Here is a 19,907-nt window from a genome sequence, read left to right on the forward strand (position 1 = left end):
CCTCTTTTTTGAGGAGGATTTTGAGCTTGAATCCACAAGGGAGCTTGTATCCTTAACATGGGCCGAATCCTTCCTCGAACTTGGGTCCTTGGACTTAGTCTTGTCCTTTTTGGAGGACTTAGACTTTGTCTGTCGTGCTCCTTCGGTCCCATCACCCTTTTCAGGGATAGACATGGTGGTAGCACTTGGCTTAGTGGTGGAGCTCTGGGCCACAGAACCAGCAGCTGCTGGTACTGACTCCGAGGCAGCAGGTGTCGAAGCGAAGCGGGAGGCAGGCAGAGGTTGGAGAGCCTGTTTATACAGGGCAGCCATCAGCCGAGAGTTACAATTTTTCCTTGTTTGAGGAGTTAGCAACTTGGAAAGGGCACAAGCCTTAGGATTGTGAGCCTCACCGAGGCAGAGAAGGCACGAAGAGTGGGGATCCTGTCCCGGGATCTTACCACCACAGATGTCACACTTCTTGAATGGCGCCGAAGACATCGCAAGCTGAATCAAATCCTTAAATTGAAGTCGTAAGACACTCAGAATGGTCAGCAATACACGGGGGGGGGGGGGGTGTCAGATCAAGAATGGTCAATCGGTCCATAGGTCAATTTCCAGTGAAACAAACGAACTGAACAGAAGCGAAGTTCCTAAAGCAGCTAACGCAGCGGAAAGAAGGAACTGGGGAAAGAGTGGGAACGCAGGGGACTTATAAGGGATGGGTGGAGCTACCGCCAAAAAGTTGTAAAGTTAACTTTGCCCAGTGATTCCAGAAGTTTTCCGAGCAGCATTGCGCAGGTGCAGTACAACCCATTTGTATGATTCACAGAGACCACGAAGAAGAAGAAGAAGATCGTGATGTTCTCTTCAATGATTTGTAATGATTTTTGATGAATGAGAATGCTCTTCTGACCAAGAGTATCTCAAGGGAGTTCATGTGGAGGTTCCCATTTTCCTGAAACCACATGAATGCATCTGTTTTCCTGGGATCATGTGTTATGTGTTATGGACTACTAAGTTCACAAAGAATGTAAACTTTCTGACCTATCATGGACGCATTTGAAGTTGATGGCAAACCTAATTCTAGCATACAGAATACCATAGCTTTTACGATGTTGGGAACATTGATCTTCCAGCCAAGAGACTACAGTACCAATTGTGGAATGAAGAATAATCCTAGTCTAGACAGAACACCTGGACAAACCAGTGCTGGAGAAGATATATTTGGAGTCTTGCCAATAGTGTGTGTCACTGCCACTGAGGATGTCATGTGACCTAGATAAAAGTGACTTCCCCATACATTTCTGAGTCTATGAAGCTAGAAGGAACTGGGCTAATCTACTGCAAAAGCCCAACTGCCCATCTATGAACTGTAGGCACTGCCTTAGTTTTAACAGTATTTGCGCAGGAATTATGGTGTACAATCATTAAGAAGGAAAACTGTGATGTGAAGTCACTACTACTAGCCCATTGTCTAATTAGGAATAAACCACAGTCGCCTGAACCTGGAGCCAAGTGGCTGCCACAGCCATGCATTTCATTAAGTCTTGTAGATCTGGTATCAGCTGTTGCCTGGATAACTGAAGGAAGTAATGATGGAATAGAGATGTCAAAATAAGCACGGTACAAGTCTGTCATTGCATACTAACTTCCTTGTTTTAGTAGGCGGATAATGGAGGCATTACCATTCTAAATATTTTTGGCATAACATGCAAGTTGATATCCTGAGTCAAGAGTTCTCCATCCCTCTTTGGGACTATAATGTACCTCAAAAAGAACCCATGGGTCTTCACTTGAGTGATACTAACTTTACGGCTCTTCTTGAACTATCAAGAAAGAGAACATAGTGAGAAACACTCTCAGTAGTGGATGGGTGTTGAACTCAATTGTGTAGCCCCTGTTGAAGCTTTTGAGAATTCATGTCTGATGTTATGGTGCACCAAGCTGGAAAAGAATCAGTGGAATCTTTTGGTATTGAAATTGAAGCGGGGTAATACAGCTGGCAGGGAAATAAAAAATAATGCTTTCAGGAACTGGACTGTGTTCTCATAAAGAACATATGATGCTTATAGAGTAAAACCTCTGATATTATCCCTGAAAAAAGGCCTTAGATTGCCTTTTTGAAGAGGGAACACAAAATTGGTTGGATGATGCTTGCTCAGTCCAAGACATCCTGGGCTTCAACGTCTAACAGACTTGTGATTATGTGCCATACTTCTTGGCTCTTGTCCTCATATTTTGGCTGAAATCTATTTTTGGTCTGTTTCTGTACTGAACAGCTTCCCTCTGCTACCAAAGTAAAGTCCTGTACAGTCGCATATGCATTTATGAGTGAGAGGCCTGCTTTCAGATGGCTATTGCTCCTACTATTACTTTTTCACTGCAGTATAAGGCATGGCAAGTTGTACCCCACTAGATGATGTGATTTGTTCTGGGAGACCAGGACGAGTTTCTTTCATCATCCATAATGTAATTAAGAGAAGTTTCTATCTTCTCCATTGAAAACTGCTGGTATGTGTCCACAGGCTTTGTCGTTGGCAATCCTTAATGAGAGCACAGTTGTAGTGTACGTATTTCTAGCTATGGCCTGGAGTTTCCATTTCACCTTACCATATGGGGTGGAATAGTGTTTTTGGGAGGACATCCCTTGCAAGGTCTCCCCAGAGTTTGGGATGTCAGAACAAGATTACACAACTGTTTGCTTGGATTTTGTAATTTTTTTCAAAGCGAACAAGACTGACGAAGCAACATGCCATGACCAACAGAGCATATGTAATAATGAAAGTAGCATGAGTGCTGCCACTGAAAGAGCATCTTGGGGAGTAAACTCTTGTATCAATGACAGGTGTATTGAGTTCAAGCTCTAATGCTCTGCTATTCTAACAACCTCTTCAACAAATAGAATAATAATAATCTGTTGGAGATAATAGATGCCACTCCCCAAAGAAAATGTCAGGCGACAAAGTGTAATGATTGACAGCTTGAATCCCCATTTCCACTTGTGAAATCTAAGTGGTGTTCCATTAGTGTATGTTTCATGTTGGTACCAAAGTCAAGTGTTGTGTCAGAGTGGAAAGAAGTCCCTATCACAAAAAGTGCACAGGAGCAGCTGTAGTTTGTACTGTAAGGAGGATAGCAAAGACAGTACCGCAGTATGCACCAGTAGCAGATGATAGTGTAATAAGGTTAATTAAGGCAATGATGATGAAGCTCTTGAGACTGTTGCCAAAGGTTAGTGATTCTTCTGGTAGATATGACCTGGAGACAGATGTTGGTAATGTTGGTACTCATATCCTCTTTCTTGGTTAAAATATGAATACTGGGGCCGTTTATATTATTCACTACTCCAGTGCGGAAGCGTTTGCCAATGGCAGTAATAAAGGAAAGCCCTCTTGGTCTTTCCAATCTCCTAAGTAAGGTAAGCCTTTTGTTGAGAACAAGTTGATATAGAAGTCAGCTCCACCAAGACTGGCACCTGACTGAAACTAGTGATCTCAAGAGTAATGATTATGATCAGGAGTAGTGGTAAATATGCATTTCTCTTGTGGACAACAGTTTCACAATGCTTATGTTTATTAAGAGTGAAGTGCTAGACCAAGATGAAATTTAATATTTGAGAAGTGTAAAATGTAATACAATTTAAAAATATACCATTTGCTATTATTATGCATAGATTAGTAAATAAAATTAGCTTTCTTGTTTTGTTTATTATATCATTACTGCCTTTTAATTTATTTATATTGTTAACTCCTTTGTTTATGATCTGAGATAATCCTATGGTCACTGCTTCAGTTGTTATGTTTTAATCATTATTATTATTTTTAATGCAGTATAATTTATATCTTCACCACTTTTATTAATATTGCTCAACTTTCATCTTTTATATGTTACTTCAATAAATTCTGAATTAGTTTTATTTTCGATATGATTATGGCATAATGGCCATTCTCCACAAATTCACTGAAATAAAATACAGTAGTGGAAATTTGATAGCTTTGATCAGCAGTTCCCAACCTGTGCTCCAAGGAGCCCTTAGGGCTCCATGTGCACTTCCCAGGTGCTGCACAGATGCTCCGGGAAAATGAAAGAAATAAAAATGGAATGAAATTAAAGAATAAGAAACAAAAAGTAACATTTCTCCTAAACACTATTAACTTGTAAGACATAGCGTAGGCCTGTTCAGGGCTCCACCATAGAAACTCATTCTAAAAAGGCTCTGCGAGTTAAAAAGCTTGGGAATCCCTGGTATAGATCTAACCTTTTTGTTGAAGGAGCACAAAATACAAAGCTAATTTTAAAAGACTTCTAGAAAACGAGTCTTCCTCCAAGTTCAGCTTTAGATGTTTTGACTTCAAGTCCTGTTGGTACAAGACTAGTATCAGATCTGTAGTACCCACTCCATTATGCCAGAGCATGAAACAGTGGAATCAGGAGGTGCTATTCCTGTCATTGTAAGGGTGGTCCTCAATAAGTGAGATGGAGCAAATCAAAAAGCAAGTAATGTTCCACATTTCATACTATATGGGAACTATGTGCATCACAGTCAGCAATTGTATTATATTATACAGTGTGAGTCTTCCTCATCCAAAATGTTGGGAACCAGAAAGGTTTTGAAGTTTGGAATTTGTCGGATTTTGGAATATAGCTCTGGGGAGCACCTCGCAACTGCCACCGCCACTAAAGTACTGCCACTGTTGGATCCTTGAGGGCAAGTGTCTAGAGGAAGTGCCCATCTCCTGTAAGCCATGCCATCATGTGCAGGGCAAGACAAATGCACAGGAGTAGCCATGGCACCAGGGACGGGAGATGGCCAGATCAATTTCCTGGCCACAGCTATCTCTGCCTCCTTCTCTTCCGCCAGTATGGTGCGTGCTTTGCTGCTTCATTTGCAGTGGCGGGATCAGCTGGGGCAAAGATCTGAAGCTGCAAGCCATACCTCTGCAACAGTAAGCAACCCTTCTTCCTCATTCTCCCATGCCTGGGATACTGGGTCCTGTGCTGAAGGAATATGAAGGGCTGCTTGCCACTGCAAAGGGACTTGACTTGCAGCTTCAGCTCTATGCCCTGGCTGATCCTGCTGCTGTAGGTGAGGCAGCAAAGACTAAGGCTGGAGACAGTCATCATCAGCTGTTGTATCCTGCTCTAGACTTCACTTTGGCCAAATAGTGGTGGAGCAATGGCAGCAGCCACCACAACTCCTGCTTGTGCAAAGTTTGGCTGAAAACTCAGCTGAGTCATCCCACCATCCTGCCTGAAGAATGCATGGCCAGGGCTTGCTACCACTTTCACTGCTGCCCTATCATGTCACCGCTCAAAATGTTACAGATTTTGGAGCATTTCAGATTTCAGAATTTGGGATAAAGGAGAATTAATCCAAACTGATACTTTTTTTACTATTATATTGTATTATTATAAATCAATTCTCAATTAAATTAAATTATAACTGCACAACTGGACTATTTTGTTTCATGTTCTAGCAGGTGAACTGAACTGGTATTGCGTGCATTCTCTTTGTTTTCTGTGCATATATTTCAAACATGGTCTATGTTATTTTTGAGCTAAAATGTAAAGTAAGCAAATCTGAACTATTTCGGTGATGCAACATTTGCCAACTTTTATAATAGATCTTACCTGTAATTTTTCAATCTGCACAGATCCAACTCAATCCAGACCCTTCCTTTCCACTAGGTACATCCTACCATCCATTAACATAATATGATAATTTGTTCTTTTCTTTTGGATATATAACAAAACTTTCTCTGAATAGTTTCAATTACTGATTGTTGGTGGCACCACAACCACAATAATCCATCTCCTTCCCATGTCCCTCCAAAAGCCACCAGCATAAAGCTAGAGGTTGAGTAATTCAGTCCATACACTGTTAGATGAAAGAGAAGTCAATACAAGTTAAATGGCTAAAAGCAGACTAAAATAAAGGTTTTGTTAATAGCAGCCAAAAGCTGTGTCTAGTGGACAGCATGCAAGATTAGTGATTAAGAAGATAAATGGTTTTAAGGACTATTTTGCTTAGTTTCCTTGGAAATAGTATACATGGTTAGATGAAGAAGAAAGCAATCAGTCCCGTGGTATAAAATGTGATGTTGATCAATCATATTTTAGCCAGTTTAAAAGATATGTGTGTAGATCAAAAGCATGGAAAAGTTATATTTTTGGATTATAACCTCCCAAACCCATTAGCTATGCTAGTTTAAGGATCCTGGGAAATGGAAGTAAAAAATGTTACTTTTCTGAGTTCTGATAAAGACATACATTTGCAAATATAGACTCAGTCCAAGATGACCCAAAAAAAGGAAAAAAAAGTATGCCTGCTTTAAGCTATGGCTGGAATTTTTCCTTCAAGGAGTTTTAGAACTTAACAGGGATACATGAGCAGTGTAAAACAGGCTACTCATATGTATAAGGAATATGGAGGTGAAATCAAGAGTATTTCTTTAATGGTTAGGACCAAGACAAGTATTTTATTAATAATTTGGACACAATTAAAAATACAGTGTATTTTTATCAACTCTGCAAAGAATGACAATCTAGCTAAATAAAGTAGTTTAAGGAATCAACTATGCAACTACAGATACCTGACTCTCTCTCAAACAGTGTTTTATTTAGTCTGGCTCATGCCCTATTACAAAGCAGAATATCAATTTACAATGATACATTACAAGCTAAAAGGCCATCCAATATAAAATCTGATCTGTAGTCATCAAACACAGACAAAATCATTGTCATATTTTATAAAAACAGATGATGCCTAGTGTATGAAATACATGGGAAAACAATGGAACAGGTAAGCTTTAAGAAAACCCATGTTAAACCAAAGGACAAAAAAGTGGGTTATTTGTATTAATAAGAATACAAATACTCATAATATTTGGCTTAAATAATCAATATGGTCTTTAAATGCATCTGTAGATATTGGATTGGAACTTAATGACATAGAAGCAGAATGTACATGGGATATTAGTAGGTAAGAAAATAATGGAGTGATATGGAGATCACAAATTTGATATATATTTAATGATGAACAAGAAGGAAGTAGTGTTGCTCTTTTTGTAAGATCTTGTAAATTATAGAAATGTTATATGTTTATAAAACAATTATAGAATGATAGATGAAAATTTACTAGAATTACTACAAGATACAAAGAAACTGAATAGATAGATAGATAGATAGATAGATAGATAGATAGATAGATAGTTAAAAGGACAAGGAGAATACTGGTTGAATAAAAATAAAGAAAGGAGTGGGGGTTTTGTAGACTTACACTAGGTCCATTCATTCCCAGTGAAAGGTGCTTGTTTCTTTCAAAATTGGCTAGACCTATTGCTCTTCCCAATCCTGCCATTCAGAACTACTTCATATAATAATGTCAGCCTTATTAAATTTGCACAGTCAAGATTCAAATGCTAATTTGTATGGAATGAAAGCGAGGCAATTAATGCACTTGAAACTGATCAATTCTGGTTCAGTGCAATTTTCATCTCTAGAAGAACAAGAATTATGAAAAAGTATTATGGTTTTCATACTAGGTTTTCTTGCACCCAAAAGGAATTGAAATGTTAAACCTGAGTAGTTAAAACCCTACTCACACCGAGATAAAGAATTGATAATTACAACCTGCCAATATCTTTGACAAGAACTACAGCAATGCCTGACCCAGGAAATTCTGCTTTGCACAACTCCTTAGTAACTATTGTACTAGATACAACCCTTGCTCTGAAAAAGTGTTGGAGCTAGCACAATTGGCCTTATACTACTGCAGAAGCAATCAGGAGAGAACTACTGGCCTACTCCCATCTCATTCCTCTTAGAATTTAGAGGAAAAGGAAATGGAATCCAAATAGCTTCTAGAAGAAAGTGCTGATTATGAAAGTTCTTGAATTGGGAATTACTCTCTTATACACACCTGAAAAGAACCAGGATTTGATGAGGCACACTGGAAGACTAATTTTGATCTTTCTATATACTCTCCTCTCTCTCTCTCTCTCTCTCTCTCTCTCTCTCTCTCTCTGTGTGTGTGTGTGTATGTGTGTGTGTGTGATGTGCTTTTAACAATAAGTAGTTAGACAATTATTTAATATAAATATACTAAGAGTTCCTAACAGACATGCACAGAAAGATATACATCCAGTTAGGAAGAGATTTAACACAACAGCTAACCTGAAATTTAGCTACACAACTGGAACTGCAAAAGTTGTACAGTATTCCATCAGGCATTGTGGCTTGATACTGAGGTAAAGAGTTTCGCTTACAAAAGTGGCAAACAATTCCCATACCTAAAAGAAAAATGTAGTTTACAAGGAAAATAAATGCAAACGTACAAGATTATGAATGACAAACTGACACTTCTCAAAATCTGTCAATGGTCATGTTTGGACAATCCTATCTCAGCTTCTAAAGCAAGAGATAAATAAGCAATTTAACCAACCAACTAACCAAGCTCTGATTAGCCACTGTTTCCAATTTTATCTGATCTAAGAAACTCTGTGAACCAGATTTGAGACAAAATAGAATATTAAACCAACTCCATACTGAAGTTTAAGAATCCAGCTTTTTTTGAACCTGACAGTTATAACTTCTTGGTTTGGATAACACAGAAAAACTCTGGTTAATGAAAGACTTCTTGGCTTGTTTGCTCCTACTGCAAATCCACTGCAAGGGCAAAAATATTGATATTATACTTAATTCTAACTCTGACCTAATTAACTTAATGTTCACCATTTCTGTAAGATTACCAATGGGTTCTACGGTAAGGTAAAGATGGGATATAAATTAAACAAACAAACAAACAAATAGTTTCAGCCCTTCAGACAAATTCAGCCAATTTTACAACTCAGTCTAAATTTATTTATAAGATTCCTATCATAAACAAATCTACTGTATTCTGTTATTAGAAAAAAATGGTACATATAACATTAGAATTTACTATGTACTTAATTCCATAATGAGAAATTGTATTGATTCTAGCAGTTTGTATTTGGCTCCATCAATATTACTCTGCCACCCATAAAACAGGGCTAACAGCAGAACCAAGGCAAGGCAAGTGTGGATACTTCCATTTATGGCTCTATTAAAAAGAAGCTGAACCTAAACAAGTTCCAAAGACAAAGATTTACAGTACTCATACATAAGGCTAGATCCAGATTTAGTCATACGTACTGGCTAAAACAGTGGTGGTAATCACTGTTCTAGAATAATGGAACAAGTCAGTCATTACAAACGTAAATCCCAGTGATTTCTATGAGTCTAAGTATGATCAAATCTGGATCCAAGCCGTAACATATAAGCATGGTTAAGGACTTTTATGTTCTAAATGTAATTTGGGCATGACTTTGCTTTAAAATTATTTTTCAGAGGGAAATCAGATGGAAGCAACAAATTAAACAAGACTTCCCGAATTTGCCATTGATGAAAACACGGCACCCTTTTCACTTACTTTGTGATTTTGCATATTTTGATTTGTGTGTGTTCATGCATGCGGTTGAGCAGTATGGCTCCATATGTCCATTAGGTCCTATGCACTGTGTCATGTCAAAAAACCTGCACTGAGCTCTGCAACCAGTACAAGCTGTTAATTTGCCAAATTTCTAAAAAAGCAAATAAAAAACAAAAGCAAGTATTGCATTAGTTATAACTCATTAAAACTGATTTATCACAATAGGCATGCAGGAATTTTGTACTATCTTCCAAAGTTCATATATATTTGCAACTTTATGAAGTCAGATCACACCCTCCAGTGTGCTGTGTATGCTTTCAAATAATTTGATTCCACATACAGTGGAGTGACATGGCAATTACCCAGCCACATTAATATGTCCCATTTTGTGCCCCAGCATTTGACTTAATTTTGGAATGGTCAAATGCTGGGGCACAAAATGAGACATATTAATGTGGCTGGGTAATTGCCATGTCACTCCACTGTATGTGGAATCCATGCTATTTTAATTAACAAGCATTCATGGGCAGGGATAACATAAACTGCAACATATACTCAACTATAAGTCGAGAAATTTATGCCCCAAAATTGACCCTAAAATCCTGAGTCAAGTAATATACAGGTCAATACACTGATACTGCTTAGAAAGGTCCTGAAATAAGCACCACCGTGATGCCCCACTTTTCTCCTCTCTTCATGCCTGAAGGCAGGAGGCTTTTGTGTGTGTGTTTGTGTGTTTCGTAATCTGATTTTAAAGCCTTCTCTGCTCATCAAAGGACCATCCCATTTAACTCCACTTCCTTTCCACTCCAATCCGATCTTCAAACCTCTCCTCCAGCACCTCGGAGTGATGACAGGTAGTCGGGACAGGACCAAAGAAATAGAAGGAGGGATGGAAATGGTATTTTCCTCTTTCCATTCTTTATTATAGCCCCTGTTTTACCCTTGACTTATCCACGGGTCAAATCAAAATCCATTATTTTTACCCTGAAACCTTCCCTCAACTTATACATGAGGTTGACTTGTACACAAGTATACGAGGGGGTATCTTAAAGTAATAATTATCACCCGGAGGTTTATTATGGTATAGTGATGAAACTTTGTCAGTGACATCATTGATCTTGAAGTGCATGATGTTGAGAAAATCAGCTCATTGTGTCCTTTATTTTTGTCACAGGTTATCCCAGAAGTGATTAAAGTGTAAGATGGAGAAGATTGAGGCTCACAGCGTGATAAAGTTCCTGCATTTGAAGGGTAATAGTGCCTGGCAAATTCATGAGGAGATGATGGTAGTTTATGGAAATGACTGCCCATCTTATGACATTATCGTGAGGTGGAAAAGGAATTTCCAAACTGGTCACATCACTGACGGACGATGCAGCCACAGTGAAGAAAGTGGAGTGTTTAATCTTGGAAGACAGATGAGCAACCATCCAAATGATCGTGAATGCAAGTGGTCTCAGTTATGGTAGTGTGTGGAAAATTATTTATGATGAACTGCACATTTAAGGTGTCTGCAAACTGTGTTCCATGCCTGCTAACCCTTTTCCAAAAACAAACACAGTATGACTTTTCAAGTCAGACACTGTTGGAACAGGATAGGCTGAAGATGTTTTGGTTGTGTGGTAACCATGGATGAATCTTGGATCTATCAGTATGATCCAGAGACCAAAACCATGAACATGGAGTGGAAGCATGTCGATTCCCCTCCCCTAAAAAAGGCAAAGGTGCAAAGGTCAGCAGGGAAGGTCATGCTCTCAGTTTTTTGGGTCTGTTGTGGAGTCATTCTCACAGATTACCTTGCAAAGGGACAAACCATCCCTGGCACATACTACAGCAATCTTCTGGACAAGTTGCGAGATGCTCTCCAGAGGCATTTGTCTCCTAGCTGACAACACACCAGCTCATTTATCCCAAGTTGCAGTTAACAAAGCAAGGGCTTATGGCTTTGAGATTCTGTAGCATTTGCCTTATTCTCCCGACCTCACACCAAGTGACTTTTTCTTGTTCCCAGAAATGAAAAATCTGTTGGGGGGGTCACCGATTTGACAACACAAATGACGTTATTCATGAAGTGGAAGAATGGTTTAAGGCGCAACCTTCAGACTTCTACAATAACAGTATTTGGAGGGATATGAAATGCTGGGGAAAATGTGTAAATCTGGATGGTGACTATGTAGAGAAAAATTAACTACAAATCAAAACAAACTTTCTGTCCAATTTTTTTAAAGATGATAATTAAAACTTTATACAATACCTCCTCATATACAGTAAGCTCTATTTAAACACAACGAAAACTAAGAACTTAAAAAACCATCTAGCATTGTGAATGGTTGCATGGGACTTTACACAATTTGAGGTCTATGTGACCTCAGGTTCATTCTGTGTAGGCATTTAGAAGAAAATACTACTGATATTTCAATTTTATGAAGAACTATGAACCACAACAAATTTACTTCCCAGTAGATGCAGAACAAAAAAATTAATTCTAAAACAGCCAGTCATAAACACTGAAAACATTATTTAAAAACGATTAAAGAAAACAAAATAGTGTGCCACCATTATTTTCAATGGGGTCTTGAATATTTGTGGTTTTCCAATTCGCTGGCTGGAACAGATCCCCCACAAATCGGGAGGAACAACTGTATATAAATTTCATAAAGCAAACCTTGATTTTGCCATTTTATATAAGGGACACCATTTTACTAAGTCATTGTATATAATGGGCCTTAAATATCCACCGATTCTGGTATTCACTTGGGGTCCTAGAACCAAATCCCAGCTTATACAAGGACCCACTGTACTAGTATATGCCAGAAGCTTACCATTTCTACAGATTCAACAAGTATTTTACACAACTGGTGTCAATGTTTTTTGTTTAAGTACTTGATGCCACACCTTCATGCTACAGAAATTCCTTTGAAAATAGCAGGATGCATTTAAATGAAGTGCACAACTGTAAAGATTTAGCCTGATGCAAAACCTAAATGTCAGAAATTGCTATGTCAGAAAAGACTTGAAGGCACGTAACAACACCAATTAATTGTAGAGTAAGTTTCCTAATTTCCTTTCATTTTGAAATATCTATGGTAGTAGTAAATGGAAGCAGGGAATTTTCAAGGAAGATGGTGCGTTGGGAAAATACAGTCTACTTATCAATCCTCTACAAAGGCAACATCAAATCAAAGGAAATCTTATCTCTAGTAATAATTTAGATTTTTTAAGAGAATTAATGAGTTTGAAGAGCCCTTGAAGGCCATCTCATTCAATACCTACTGATTCATTTGCTGATTGGTGGCCATGCAAGTCTGCATAAAAACCAATAAAGGAGTCCACTATCATCTGAAACAATCTGTTCCAGAGATGAACAGTTTGTACTATCAGGAGGTTCTCCTATGTTTGGTCAAGATTCACTCCTGTAATCTGAAAACATTATTTACACTCTATCACCTGAAAGAACAGGATAAAATCATCCATCATCTGAAACACCTTCCAAGTATTTCAAACATGATAATCACTGAATTGTATGACAAACAGGTGTGATCTGCATTATATTCCCCATGGGAATCACATGCCCACTGAACCAAGAGTCTGGAAGGAAACTTTATTAACAGCAAAGCTATGCTGAATGAAACAAATAAATATATCCAGTGGCCAGCCAGGCTTTTCTGCAAAGCTTACAAGCAGGATTCAAAGACATCCTATTTAAAATCATTATAGGTAAATATTATAAATTAGGTACATGGTGTGAAGACTGTTTAGTCTGCCCTAAATTTTCCATTCAAGTATTCTGAGAGGGGCTGAAAAACATATATATAGCCAATGTCTCCACATCAGAGCTGACTGGGGAATTCTGGGAGTTCCAAACCTGGTCAGACCCTCTTCCTTCACTCACTTTCCCCCTTAAACTAACAAGCCCCAAGCAATGTAGTCTTTCCTCACATGGCCCAAGTTCCCAGATTCTACTGGCTGTGATTTCCCAGCTGCACCAGGAAATGTTGGCTACTAGAAACTTAATTTTGAATTCTTTTCTTAACAGGCTTCATCATGGAATCCATCTCTTTCACCTCTGCCACACAGTGGGATTGAAATTTTTCACTGCATTTGCCACAATGCCAAGATCTGATTTAAAATGATCAACAAAGGGAAATGCAAGTTTAGACATTCAATTAAATTAAGACATAAGCCATTTGCCTTTCATATTATATGAAAATACATACTCATAAAAAGACAACAGAAATCTTTTACTTCTATGTCTGATAATATATTGCAACATCACATGCCTCAATCCTTTAAAGGCACCAGATCTCATCTGATCTTGGAAGCTAAACATGTCAGCCCTGTTAGTACTTGGATGGGAGACCACCAACAAATAGCAGGTGCAGTAAGCTATAGTGTTTCAGAGGAAGCAACTAGCAAAACTACCTCTGAGTACTTCTTGGCTAAGAAAACCCGGTGGAATTCATAGGGTTGCCGTAAGTCGACAGGCAACTTGAAGGCGCCGCACACACATTATAGCATCCATAAGAGATTTGTATGTCCCCCACACCTTTGACTTTCAGGCACTAGTTAAAATTACAGTATTTATACAAGTTTCAGGGAGGAAGCAAATGCTTACCATGTCCTTTTCCTTATGACTAAACATTTATCTCAATGGAAAACCTTTACCTTTTTAATTATATTTTAGTTGACAAATATTTATTATTTTCTATATTTATAGTTTTAAGATTATCTATCTGTGATTTTAGATACTTGAAATCTGTTTTTAGCTGTTTCTGTCATGACTAAGATGCCTAGCTTTTATGAGGAAGGACTGAGAAAAAACAAATATTAATTAGTTGCCCTGAGCTCTTATAAGAAAGGGTGAGATACAGAATGAACAAACAGCTAGCATTAGCAGCAGTACTACGACTATAGTTTTTTGTGGGTTTTCGGGCTATGTGGCCATGTTCGAGAAGAGTTTATTCCTGACATTTCACAAGCATCTGTGGCTGGCATCTTGAGAATGCTGACATGGAAGAGAGTTGGGGTGTGTGTGTGTGACCCTGGGTAGGGGAGGGATGATCTCCATGTTAATCTGTGTATTGTTCTGTTGTTGATGGCAGGGCCTCAGGGTGGGAGGATATGCAAAGAGGATTAGTATCTGCTTAATTAGTGGTCATTGTCTGATGGGAAAGCCCCTGACCCTGGGTGGTTTCTCATTTGCATTTGCTGAGTCCTAATTTTACTGTTTTTCAAGACTGGTAGCCAAATTTTGTTCACTTCATGGATTTCTTCTTTCCTGTTGAAGCTGTCTTGGTCTTTGTGGATTTCAAAGGCTTCCCTGTACATTCTGACCTGATAGTTGTTTTTTCAAACAGCATTTTATGTTCAGGGCAGTTTATAACGTGTTCTGCTACTGCTGATTTTTCTGGCTAACTCAGTCTGCAATGTCTCTCGTGTTCCTTGATTTGTGTTTGAACACTGCATTTGGTGGTCCCTATATAGACATGTCTGCAGCTGCATGGTATGTGGAAAACTCCTGAGGCTGTGAGAGGGTCTCTCTTGTACGTCGCTGAGCACAGCATTTGCATAATACTACTATTGGTGTAACTCACTAAGCCATACATGAAACTTAATGCTTCTGCACCAAAACTTCCAAAAGTTGTTACCACTGGCATTGGTCATAAAGGCCCAAAACAGATGGGCCAAATAAACCAGTGTCCAGCTGCGTTCAGGGCATAGTGTTTAGATGACGCACACCCTGAGCCAAAAAGGAGTAGACAAAAGCCACTCCTTTTGCTGGCTTAGTTCAAAGCCACTAGAGCAGCCTGTATCAGGGCTGGGCATGTGTGGTCACTGTAGTCCCACAGAGATCAGGGCGGGAGCAGCCTCTCCTTTTGCCGCATCTGTTTGAGGCCAAAGTTGCCTCCATGTGAATAAAAAATTATTGGCAACAATAACATGCCTCCCAGCAGCTTTTTTGCTGCATATAGGGTGGACAAATCTTGCCAAGAAAGATAGGTTTGGCTTAGGGTTAGTAGTCATAAGTCAGAAACCTGAAGACACACAACAACAACAAAGGGATATAGAGGAAATGAAGTGCTGTTGTGACCACCAGTAGAATGATGGATTTAAGATGATCATCTACTAGCAGACCTGATACACTGATGATAAACAGATTTGGAGCTAACCTGAGAAGCCTGGATAAATGTCTGCACAACACTGGTTTCTTTAGAATGAAAAACACTGTGTGCACGTGTGCATCTGTATATTTCTTTGACGTATATAGAAAAATAGCTTTGAAGCACACCAAATATATGTCCATACACATTTCCTAATTAGCATGTATTTTCCAGCTAAAAAGCAATCCTCTCCTCAGTGAAGGGGCAAATACCACTGAGAATGAGATGGAACAAAGTAATGACAATCCTACAAAAGATTCCACTGTCAATGAAGCTAGAAGCTTTTGTATTTTTATTTTTTATAATTTATTGTTTTCAGAGACAATGTATATATTAATACATGCTGATATTGAACAGAAGTAAGATAGAAGGGTTCTTTTCATTTTGAGAAGTTTGCTTCCCCCCCCCCCCACACACACAAATTTCAAAAAGTTAACTTTTTGTGGTTTCTATTCTATGACTTATAAACATTCTGAAATGCTCTCTATGATGTATTTACATGGAATTACAAGGTATATGCTTTATTAAGTACTCTAGTAGGGAAAATATAATAAATAATTGTGGGTGAACGCATAGAAAGATAAAACATTCAGAAATCTCTTCTAAAAACCAAATAGCATATTTGACTTTCTATATTGGTCTCTTCATTGCATCTTCAAATTTATACTACACACTATGCTGACTCAAAGTGGTTATATTCATGGCTTACTATACAGATCAGTCAGAATTTGCTTGCAAGAAGTTATATGTCACCTTCAGGTATTCAAACAAAGGCACCAAAAATCCATTTTGAAATGAAAAGTGGTTTAAATTTGAAGGATGGCAGATATTTAAACAAAGCACCTGAAATTTTCAAAAACAGGTCATGTAGAATAGTAAAAACAAACAAACAGACAAACAATGGTGATGACAGTAGTGTCTAAGGGAGTGCTTCTCAAATTGTGGGGAAGCACCATGGATATGTGAGCAAAAATTACTTAAGGAGAATGCCAGACTTGGGAGGCCCCGATCCCTTCTCTTCCCCCTCTGCTTCTCAATATTTTCTGTCCTGGAGGGGACGAGAACGATAAGGAGGGTTCTTGGAGCAGCCGCCTGTCTGAAGGATAAAGAGCATGGAAAGTTCGCTGGAAGCTCAAAGTGGCTTCGGTTAGGACCCATCCTGAGATGCCAGTGCTTCTTTCCCCACCTGTCCCATCACTGCCCTGGTTTCTCAGGTACAGATACTGCTGCATCCTCAATCAGTGCACCTGCTCAGTCCAGTGGAAAACCAGTGTCCATGATGACCGCTGGTGGCAATGAAGGACAGTGGGGTTGTCGCCATCAGCTGGCTCTAGCTGGTTCTCGTTGGAAGCAGAGGAGAAGGGGCTTCAGTGGTTCCACTCCTGAATGAACAGTAGATTGGACCAGCCATCCAAGGAAAAGTGGTGCAAGCAAAGCACTTTCTACAAGCCCTTGAGCTCAACCCTGCCTATACCACTCCTACCCCCTCCCCTTACTGGCTAGCCAGCCAGGCACACACCCTTGCATGTGGAGGTACATTAAAAGCTGCTCTTCTAGTCCAATAAGGCAGGCAAGTGCTGGATGTGGCTCAAGGAGAGGAAAAATGAACAAAGAAGCTTTTGGGCAGCCAATGTAGGTGGCTGAGGTGGAGGAAGATTTGGAGGTTCAGTGGAACCAGCTTCCAAGGGGTCTTGTCCCCCCCCCAAAAGCACTCTCACATGTACACACCTTCTTTCTCACCAAGTCACATTGTTTCTCTCATTCTCTCTTTCACACTCACATTAATTCTCTGACACTTTGACCTATTCTCTGAAAGGAATTTCTTTCAGTCTCAAAATGTGCCACACAGGATTCCTTTATCTCTTCCTTTGTTACACACATAAGCCTCTTTCTCACTCACTCACACATGCTCAACCACACACTTTTTGTGCTTGTTTTTTCCTGGTCATCGTCTTGGTCAGTTAATTCTGACACACACACTCTCAAGTCATGACCTCTCCTCCTGCCCCATGACACAAATTCAGACACTCTCAAATTCACACACACATGCTCTCTCACACACAAACACAGTGATACTTTCTCTCACACAGTCACACATGCATCAGGTCTCTCACACACCCTCAGTTGCTCCCTCAGCGTGCCAGTGACTTCCTCTTGCACACTATCTCTCACACACTCAGTAATGCTCTTTTTGTGATTCTCTCATATACCTTCATTCAGTTTCAAACAAATTGTGTGTGTCTCTCTGTTATACACAAACACACTTCAGCTTTTTACATACTCGCATGTACATATGCATATACTCGCATATGCATAAAAGGAATGAATGTTTCCATGTGTGGGAGAGTAACAGAATAAAAGAGTGCAAGTGGGAGTATATATATCAGTGAGCACTGATGTACATGAGCATGACTGTTTGTGACACAGTATGTGTAAACTGTATGTTTATTGAATTTATTTAAATAAAACTGCTCTAATTTTAACAATGGTATTTCTTTACAAAATGTTAAAATATGGATATACATGAATGTGCAAATAAAAATATGCACACTAAACAAATAAAATATTTTTTACGTACTACGTCGAGGGGGAGACAACATCCACATGTAGATGTAAAAGGGGGCGAAATGTTTGAGAACCACGGCTCTAAGGCATATAGTTTAACTAGTTTAATGAAAAGTGTATGTGATGAGTTCTACCCGAGTGCACCATAAACTAGTGTTGAAACCTTTCTAAAAGGGCAACTCTGAAATTAAGGGAAGTGAAAAACAAAAAAATCCTCCTTCCATAAAATTTTCTTTTCAGTTCCCAATTTCTCTTGTGTCATTACCAACTTATGGTTACCCTTAAAGATACTCCAGAGGTTTTTACTGATCCACAAGGAACCTACACATATATTGGCTGATGCAAGCTACTGTAATTACAACAAAACAATCGCATGGACAATTGTCTTCACCCTAAAACAAATCCCAAGTCCATTTTTGGCAATACATTTATTAAGCCATAGAATCATAGAGTTGGAAGAGACCACACGGGCCATCCAGTCCAACCCCCTGCCATGCAGGAAATCCAAATCAAAGCATCCCCAGCAGATGGCAATCTAGCCTCTGCTTAAAGACCTCCAAGGAAGGGGGCAAGCTTTTAAAGCTCACAGGGTCCTTCATTATATGAAGATGTTAAAAAAGCATGATGTTGAGCCTCATGGTATTTACAGTTTTGAGAAACTCTGGCCATAAACTGGCTGTGGACCAAGGTAGTAAAAGGAAAGGCAATAAAGTTTTGGTTATCCACCTCAAGTTACAAAGCATTCCTCCCTGAGCATTGTGTCTGCCTTTAACTACTACAAGATCCTGGGGAGGGGGGGACTACAGCAGTGCTCTGTAACTTCAAATGGAGAATCAACACTTTGTTTCATCCACACTCTTCCTCAGTAAATCTAAGAAAAGAAAAGAAAAGAAAAAAGTAAATGCCATGAATTCAACTTTCTTTCTCCTGCATGTTACCAATTTCTGCGTGATGAAGAAGACTGGAAACTTTGAAAGCTAGTTTGTTATTTTTGTGCTCTCTGGTATCATCACAATATGGTATCGAGATTACAATAATTGTTGTAATTGTAAATTCTGGTGTATGATTACAGCAATTATTCTGAAGTGTCTTAGGGTGCATCTACACTGTAGAAATAATACTGTTTGACACCACTAACTGCCATGGCTCCATCCTAGAGAATCCTGGATTTTGTGAGACATCAGCACTCTTTGGCAGAGAAAGCTAAATACCTTGTAAAATTACAAATCAAAGGATACCATAGAATGCAACTACAGCACTTAAAAATGGTGTTAAACTGCATTATTTCTACAGTGTACACATACCCTCGGTTGATTACAAGTTTTGTTTCTGGCCTTAATTTAAGGTGTTCATTTTAACATTTTGAATCCTTTTCTTAAATTCATTTTATTCATGGAAGCAGAATGGATACTGAACACATGTACATATGCACACAAACATGCTTCATTATTAAGATTGGCTAGTGAAGTACTTACCAAAATGCCAGAGTTTACAGACATACATTTAGCTCCTGATCAGGAATTATGGAACTTCAACCCACTAAAACCTGCAGTATTCTTCCCTTGCTCTTCTCCATAGGAAAATGAAAAAAACATCCATTCAGGCACACTTGTGCAAGGTAAATGCAGGACTATATGTTGGTGCTTGTGGTGAAGAACTACTATTTTTAAAATTCAGGTCTAATTCTGATTCTCCACTTTATGAAATCTATTTTGTTGTGATTTTTTAAATGCCAGTTTTAATAG

At 38.9% G+C, this 19,907-nt stretch overlaps 1 protein-coding gene across 8 annotated transcripts in view; it reads right to left on the reverse strand.

The window, feature by feature from the left end:
* ZMYM2 (zinc finger MYM-type containing 2) overlaps positions 1–19,907 on the reverse strand; it is a 130,713-nt gene that overhangs the window by 53,517 nt on the left and 57,289 nt on the right. For 7 of the 8 annotated variants that reach the window (XM_089512651.1, XM_089512650.1, XM_089512646.1 and 4 more), the window contains 2 exons: positions 9,434–9,584; positions 8,158–8,273 (listed from right to left, as the gene is read on the reverse strand). The exons of the other annotated variant lie outside the window; for it this stretch is intronic. In XM_089512651.1, the coding sequence (XP_089368777.1) occupies positions 8,158–8,273; positions 9,434–9,584 (267 nt within the window). The remainder of the gene's footprint in view (positions 1–8,157; positions 8,274–9,433; positions 9,585–19,907) is intronic. 8 annotated transcript variants of the gene reach the window in all.

Source organism: Sceloporus occidentalis, unplaced genomic scaffold (assembly GCF_023333645.1).
Source record: "Sceloporus occidentalis isolate IW3139 unplaced genomic scaffold, rSceOcc1.0.p SCAF_2, whole genome shotgun sequence".
Taxonomy (NCBI): Eukaryota; Metazoa; Chordata; class Lepidosauria; order Squamata; family Phrynosomatidae; genus Sceloporus; species Sceloporus occidentalis.